Here is a 7,806-nt window from a genome sequence, read left to right on the forward strand (position 1 = left end):
TCCTTAAATTTATACTAACTTTTAACGTTATGTGATTTACGGGCCTTTCGGATCAGTTATTGCAGGCCCAGGCAATCAGGACTAGCCCAATTTACTACCCGGATCCACATAAACTCCTCCATTACACCCAGTTTGACTATTCCTTAAATTACAGGGACGAAATTGCAAATATAGGAGAATCTTTTTTTTTTTCTTCTCGAACCTCATTCACATTCTCACAGTATTGAATATTGAAAATTGAAAACAACACCACCCACTTTTTTCTCTCTCTTCTTCTTTTCCCCCCTTTCACTTTCTCTCTCTAAAAACCTAGCTATGGCGCTTCCTCATCACCATCTCCAACTACACATTCAACAACAACCACATCAACAACAGCAACAGTCCAAATCTTACAGGTAAAATTTTTAGGAATTTCATGAAAATTTCCCCTTTTTTTGGTTAAAAATCCAATCTTTTTTTTGCTGTTCTAATGATGTTATTGTTTTTCAGAGATTTGTACAACAATATGGATGGTCAGATAACAACCCCGGCTGTTTATTTCAATGGCTCTAATCTTCCTGAACAGTCTCAACACCCTCCTTATATACCTCCCTGTATTTCTTTGCTTCCTAAATTTACCTTTTTTTTTCCTTCAACTAACTTTCTGGGGTTCCTCTTTTTTATCTTAATTGTTTATTTTTTCCATGTTTCTCACTTAATTGTGCAGTTCAAGTAGTGGGGTTGGCTCCTGGTACAGCTGATGATGGAGGGTTGGATTTGCAGTGGAATTATGGGTTGGAGCCAAAGAAGAAGAGGCCTAAGGAGCAAGATTTTATGGAGAATAACAACTCTCAAATATCTTCTGTTGATCTGTTGCAGCGGCGATCGGTGTCCACTGGGTTGGGGTTGTCGCTGGATAATGGACGTTTGGCTTCGTCGTGTGACTCAGCGTTTCTAGGGCTTGTGGGTGATGATATTGAACGAGAATTGCAGAGACAAGATGCTGAGATTGATAGATACATCAAAGTTCAGGTTTTTATCCATCAGTTGATTAATTAATATCTAATTGAAATATTTAGGGTTGAATGTACAATATTGATGTATCCATTATCAAAAAGTAAGTTCTTTTGATTGTGTTAGTGTGTGTGTGCGCGAGAGAGAGCGAGAGCGAGAGCGAGCTTTGAGCCTAATCCTCGGCTCAAGGTAGGTAGGCTGTTTTAGCTTCAAAAAGTAAGTTTAGGATAGTGTGTTTTGCTTTACTGAAAAGTTTCAGCTAGCATACATATTTGCTTTGTTCCTTGCTGAAGTTTCCCTTTTAAACCTTGAGGTTAAACTAGGCTAGTTGTGAGGAATTCCTGAAACAAGTCTAAGACAAGGATATTACGGATGAATTTACAGCGTAATTGTTATCCATTCAGATGAACTTCCAATCTGGACTAGCCCTAGGGGACAGAGTTAGTTGGTACTTGTTGATGTTGTTGGTAGGAGGTGGAAGGTATTCTGTGGAGTTAGTCCAGGTGCGCAATAGTTGGTCTGGACTCCACGGATATCAACAAAAATAACGTTTACCATGTCTGAGCTTGCAGGCATGGAACTTAATGAGAATTAGCTTCTTTGAGAGAGAAAAATTGAGTTTGTCTGGTATGCTCGTTTTAGGTTAAGAAATTGTGAATTATTTATTATAGAAATGGAAGTCCTTATATCTAATCTTGTTGTTTTGGATATTGGCATCTTAAACTCCTGCTTTAGATATTCTAAATACTAGTCGAAATCTCTTAGGCTAGAATCTAATCGTATACTTGACTTAGTGTCATTTCTATAATAGTTACGAGTGTTAATAATAGCTTCATTATATATGTTCTGCCTAAAACTCTTTATGTTCTATTTCTTATCAAAAGGGTGATCGCTTAAGGCAAGCTGTATTGGAGAAGGTTCAAGCTAATCAGATTCAGGCTATCACCTATGTTGAAGAGAAGGTCCTTCAGAAACTTCGAGAAAGAGACACAGAGGTTGATGATATCAACAAGAAAAACATGGAACTTGAGTTGCGGATGGAACAATTGGCTTTGGAAGCCAATGCTTGGCAACAGCGTGCCAAATACAATGAGAACTTGATTAACACACTTAAGGTAAATCTACAACATGTTTATGCACAGAGCAGAGATAGTAAAGAAGGTTGTGGTGACAGTGAGGTAGATGACACAGCATCATGCTGTAATGGACGGGCTACAGATCTCCACCTGCTTTGCCGGGATAGCAAGGAAATGAAGGAGTTGATGACGTGTAGGGTCTGTAGAACCAATGAAGTTTGCATGCTATTGTTACCATGTAAGCATCTCTGCCTGTGTAAAGAGTGTGAGAGTAAGCTTAGTCTTTGTCCCTTGTGTCAGTCCACTAAGTATATAGGTATGGAAGTTTACATGTAGTTGGATATTGTGTATCTAATGTACATGTCTTGGCCAACATTTATGCTATCTGTCCTGGTCAACTGACTTCTTGTATAAACCTTTACCCCACCTAAATATTTCGGAAAACTCACGTAGAAATTCTTGGCAGTCTAATTGTCATGTAGGGTTCTTCCTTGGATGCAATGACAATTATTGTCTTGTCTGATGTTATATTTCCTTCAGGACCAGTATGTACTGATGTTTATATCATGGTAACAATTGTGTAATGGCATATATTCTCTATAAGCAACATCGTGTAATGTAATACTCTCTATAAGCAACATTGTATACATTGTAGTATCTAGTTGCTGATTAGTTTGCCATTCTGATATATATCAAACAACTTCCAGGCCAAAGATTATGCCCTTAAGAAAGGGTCAGATAACCTATTACCTTCTGTATGGTCATGGACAATACTCAATTTAGCACAAAGAGTTCATCTAAGGCTTGTTTAGAAGTATTGCAAACATGTGTGAGTGTATGGATTGGATATAGAATCTGTGTTACTATCACTGCCTAGCTTTTCTTACACCTTTTGAGATTAAAATGTTTTGTGTATTTAATTAATGCCTTAATGTCATGCAATCTTTATTCAGCAAAGAAGCAGAATCATTGGTGTTCTTACGCCAATTTCAATGTTTTTTATCAAGTGAGTTGAGTGCCTTTACAACGATGATTAGTTACAGTTATTTGGGAATTCCCCCTTTGGTTATTTTCTAGATTTGCTGAAGACTAAGGTTCAGCCACAACTCACACGTAAGTTAATACATGCAGAGACCGATGGTGAATATGGACTACATATTCATTGTCAAGTTGAATGGGAGTGAGTTCACTTTGGTATAAGAGAGTTCGCCATGTTTCTTTATTTATTTTTTAAAAAGGAAGCTCTGTTAGATTAATCTGCTAAGAAGACAATACTGATCTTGATGTTGAGTCTCTGCAAGTGAAGTGTCCTAATTGATTTAGCAGATTACTGTGCATAGTAAATGGTATTTAGCTGGGCTAAATGCCACTTAAAATTTGGTCTCATCTAAGTCAAGTTCATCAAGCCTATCCTAAAGAAAATAACAGGTCTGACTGCCCGTAGGGATTTGGTCTAATTGTAGACAGGAGTAGTACAGAGGGTGAGCCCATTATCAACCGAGTTTTGAGCTATGCTTTTGGCTGTTGGGTTTTCTAGGTTACTTTATTATACGAAAGAAAAAAACTGGTCCAATTGCTTCCACACATCCTGGAACATTGTTTACCTGTTTCTTCCCTTCTAAAATAGTTGTCAACCCTCCCAATCTTTTATCATGGTTGATAGAAGAGGCGGAGGTAGAAGGTTGTCTAATAGTTTAGTTCATACCCTGTATTTGTATCAAGAGATTCATTCTATACATAAAAAAAATAAATCCTGAAATCCAATTACTATGACATGATGTCGAAATCCTGGAATATAGAATGCATGAGCCATGAAGTTAAAATCTTGGCTTCACCTATAGTCAATAGGTAGCCTATTCAAGGCGTACTATTAAATTGGATTGATATAGAGAAAATTAGCATGACCCCTTCTACAGTGACACACAAATTGGGAATTGGTCTGAATTTTTTCTTACTTGTTTGGGATAGGTTAGTAATAGTTGTTGTCTGCTTTGTTGATGTTACTCCATATAGTTGTCTTGGATGTGTGATTAGTACATCATCATTATCTTAGTTTATACAGATGATGTGGTTTAGCCTACATTTTGATTACAATAGCATATTAGATGGAATGAATATTTTATTGCAGGATTGAGAATGACTTTTTTCATCTATTGAATTATGAGTAGTTATAAGCACATATGCCTAGTGAATAACTATGAGCAAGTGATTGACCTGTGAGTTTAGCAGCATAAACACTTCTAGCTGTTCTTAGATATGTCAGGTCCTAGTCTTGAACTAGAAGATGCTGCAGCAAGTGCTTGGCAGGAACCCAACTGCTTCTCACCCAGGATGGTCTTCACATTATGTATGATTAGTCTTTGCAGTGCTTATAAGATGAGTGTCAGTGTGGTGGTATGTGGAAGTTCTTGAAGTGGTAGTACATTTTATGAAGTAAACAATCTGTAGAGGAAAATTTTGGGGATGATTTGTGGAACTGAATATACTCTTTTGACATGATAGCTTAAAATTGTCCTTTTAAGGTTAGTCTGCTTCTGTAGTTTTTGTTAGGAGTAACTCGGCCTTCAAAACAATTACACAAGAAAATGTGAACTCCAGCCAATAATATTTGTAGGAAGAACGATTTTAGGAATTTTAAAACCAGATGTGCATATTTAGAGTTGGCTGATTTGGTTGACCTGGCAGCCAAGATGCAATGGAAATTCAGAATGTAAATTGCAAGCATTACCATAGAATCATTTGAAGAACTTGTGAACTAAGATATCCAGAAAGGGGATTGTTGCAACTATGATGCTTTGACTAGTTACCAGTTTATATGATGGTTGTGTAAGAAATCAGCTTATGTAGAAAAACTGACAGAGATGGTGTAGGTTTTGTAGCTTCTACGGAGACGTTGATTATGAGTTGGTTTGTTATTTTTTTTAAAAAATCTTCATTTTGCTGTAAATGTTACCATGTTGGCTTCTCCTCTTTTTAAGCCATGAAGGTTCCGGTGAAGGTGAGTTCTAGTGTGGAGGTGAATCAGTTTTGCTGCATTAATAGTAGAGATTGTTGAGGCTGATTTTTATGCTATCTGTGTATAGTTCGCTGACTTGCTGAACCAGGAGTTTATGTCCTTTATCCCAAAAGGAGTCGAAGTTACTATTGCTTTTAGAAGTTGAACTATGGTGAAATTATAGTAGAGTTTTGGGACAAGTAAAGAAAAAGCAAAATATGTGTTGCAAGTTTAACATCCATCAAAAGAATGGATGTGAAGTGGGATAGATGGTTGTGTTACATAAACACAAACAGTTTAGCTATTTACATTCAATCCTTGGGAGAATGGCATGTTAAATATAATGGACATGTATAATTAAAATATGGTGGTTAAAACAGTGTTGTAGCAACAATTTGAGATCAAAAGATACCTAACAAAGTGTAAGGTGCAATTTTCATAGGTGGTTGTAGTACTAACAATACATATGCGAGTACAATAGTCTTATATTGGACAAGCCTTAGTTTGTAGTAGAAAGACAAATTTCTTGCAAGTCATAGAACAAAATGTAGAGAGTATTCTTATCTTGGTTACAATTAGTTTGAGATTGACTTGTAGGTTCTTTGATTGATTTGTTTGACTCAATAATTATGTTTCTGTTATAAATCATGGATAACAAATCAAAGGTACCTTATCCTCTCTTATGTGCATTAGTTACTATATGTTGATATCTTATCAGCTATCTTACGGCGTGACTGGTAAATTTGCCTCTATGTAACTGGAAGTTATGAGCTGTGTATTTCATTACCCTGTTGAGTCTTCACTTGTTTGCTATAAACTTAGTAGGCTGGGAAGCTTGTAACTGTAGACATGCTTGGTATATCGAGTCTGAGATGCCTATTGGTACTTCTTGACTGCTCTATGCAACTTCTAGAGAGATTTGTTTTGTTCTTGACTGCTCTATGCAACTTCTGGATATTATCTACCTTTTATTTACTGTGATCAGTGTTATCGTTGCTGCCTTGGATGATTGTCGATTGACTAGAATATACATTCTGCGTTTTGCTGCTCTCCTCTTTAATCTGGCTTGAGGTTGGCAATATAAGCAAGTTTGTTTCTCAAATTTTTTTGTATGGTGTTAGCTTGAGATGAATTTAGATGGTTAATATGGTCTGTGAAAATTCTTATAGTTGATTCCAACTTGTTAGTGTTCGAATCCTGAAAATAGTGCAGGAGTAGTATGAGGGTCTGACCAGGGTAGAGCACACGCAAATATCACTCCTGTCTTGAAAGATACAGAGAGACTGTTTCTATAGACCTTCGGCTCAAGCAAACATTTCAAAGTAGTTTGAAAATATAAAAAGAAAGAAATTCATGGAACAGGAGCAGTACATTGAGGGGGTTTGACTAGGGTAGAGCATATGCAAATATCACCCCTACCTTGTTAGGTAAAGAGGCAGTTCCTGATAGACCTCATCTCAAACAAAATATTTCAATTCTAGTCTGAAAATATAAAATGAAAGAGAGTTTCAATAGTTTAGAACTAAATAATGTTGTCAATGTATGTAAGAGAGACTATTCTTAATAGACTTTCACCTCAAGAAAACATTTTAAAACAGGTTTGAAATCACAAAATAAAAGAAAATCACATAGTAAAGAAGAAAACATTTTAAAACAGGTTCGAAATCACAAAATAAAAGAAAATCACATAGTTAAGAATTATAGTTTGCTCAGATATTAAATACCTTTCACTCTCAATTCTAATGTTGTGAAATTGAGTCGAGAGCAAAAAGGTGGGAGCTTCTACCGGGGTAAAAAGAAGTTATCAAGGTTAATAACATTCATTTGCTAGTGTTTACACGCTTTTCTTAGCACGGAAAGTATCTTAATCTTGAGATAGGAGGTTATGAATTCGAGCTATAGCAACGCTGAGTAAAAATTGCATATACAATAGATTTTTGTAAAAATTTAGTGTTTTGAGCTTTCGATAAAGTTAACCGTGAGTGATATTTTTCAAAGGTGATAAATCGGTGGATTTCACTGAGGAGTGACAGTAAAGTAAGCTGTGCACCTTTATATTTCACTAATAATAAGTGGAGCAGAGGGCAGTGAGTATGAGGTGATTAGACAGTGAAAATAAATAATGCTCTTTGGATTGCCAATTTTACAGACTCCCTTTTGCTTTTTTCTGCCTATTTTATCGGAGAAAAAGTTATCTTCTACCACTGACTTGCTTATTATTACTCATTTCAGTGGCCTGGTCAAGCTTTTAAATCAAATATTCCTTCCTTTATTTCATAAGGTTAAAACTTGGAGTGAAAGTAAAGTGGATATATTGGATTTATGTCATATGTTAAAACAGTTGGTAAACAAAGAGAGAACTGAAAAAGGATGATATTTATCAATAAGCTTAGGAAAAGAAATCGAGTGACTTTATTGTTTGAATTGTAATTTGGAGAAGCATCATCAGAGGTAGATCAAGTGCAAATCTTAGGTAAGAGCTCCACTATATCTGAGCATCGTCATTCGATATCTATGAGAAATTTAAAGCTCATCACTATCTCAAGAGGGCGTTGAGGGGTAACATCTTACGCAAATGCATACATTTCATTATAGTTATCATGCAACTGCGCAAGGGTGATAAAAAATTATACTAAATAAAGATAGCAAAAGTCTTGTTTATTAGAAATTTTATCAGCAAATTGATAACAAAAATAACAATAAATAACATATCTAATGTAATTTTATGACTCGAGTCTGGAC

General features: G+C 35.9%; 1 protein-coding gene and 1 non-coding gene across 2 annotated transcripts; both read left to right on the forward strand.

Moving 5' to 3' along the window:
- Window positions 1–315: 315 nt before the first annotated feature.
- On the forward strand, window positions 316–2,707 carry CIP4 (CONSTANS interacting protein 4). Its single transcript, NM_001246901.1, is given in 4 exon segments — window positions 316–395; window positions 490–593; window positions 707–1,011; window positions 1,878–2,707. Coding segments are annotated over 4 exon segments (1,017 nt in total). The 3' UTR covers window positions 2,406–2,707.
- Window positions 2,708–3,920: 1,213 nt separating this feature from the next.
- LOC138336994 (U6 spliceosomal RNA) lies at window positions 3,921–4,018 on the forward strand. The gene has a single exon (XR_011220942.1). It is a non-coding gene; the product is annotated as a U6 spliceosomal RNA (small nuclear RNA).
- The last annotated feature ends 3,788 nt before the right edge of the window (window positions 4,019–7,806 follow it).

Source organism: Solanum lycopersicum, chromosome 4, assembly GCF_036512215.1.
Source record: "Solanum lycopersicum chromosome 4, SLM_r2.1".
Classification (NCBI taxonomy): Eukaryota; Viridiplantae; Streptophyta; class Magnoliopsida; order Solanales; family Solanaceae; genus Solanum; species Solanum lycopersicum.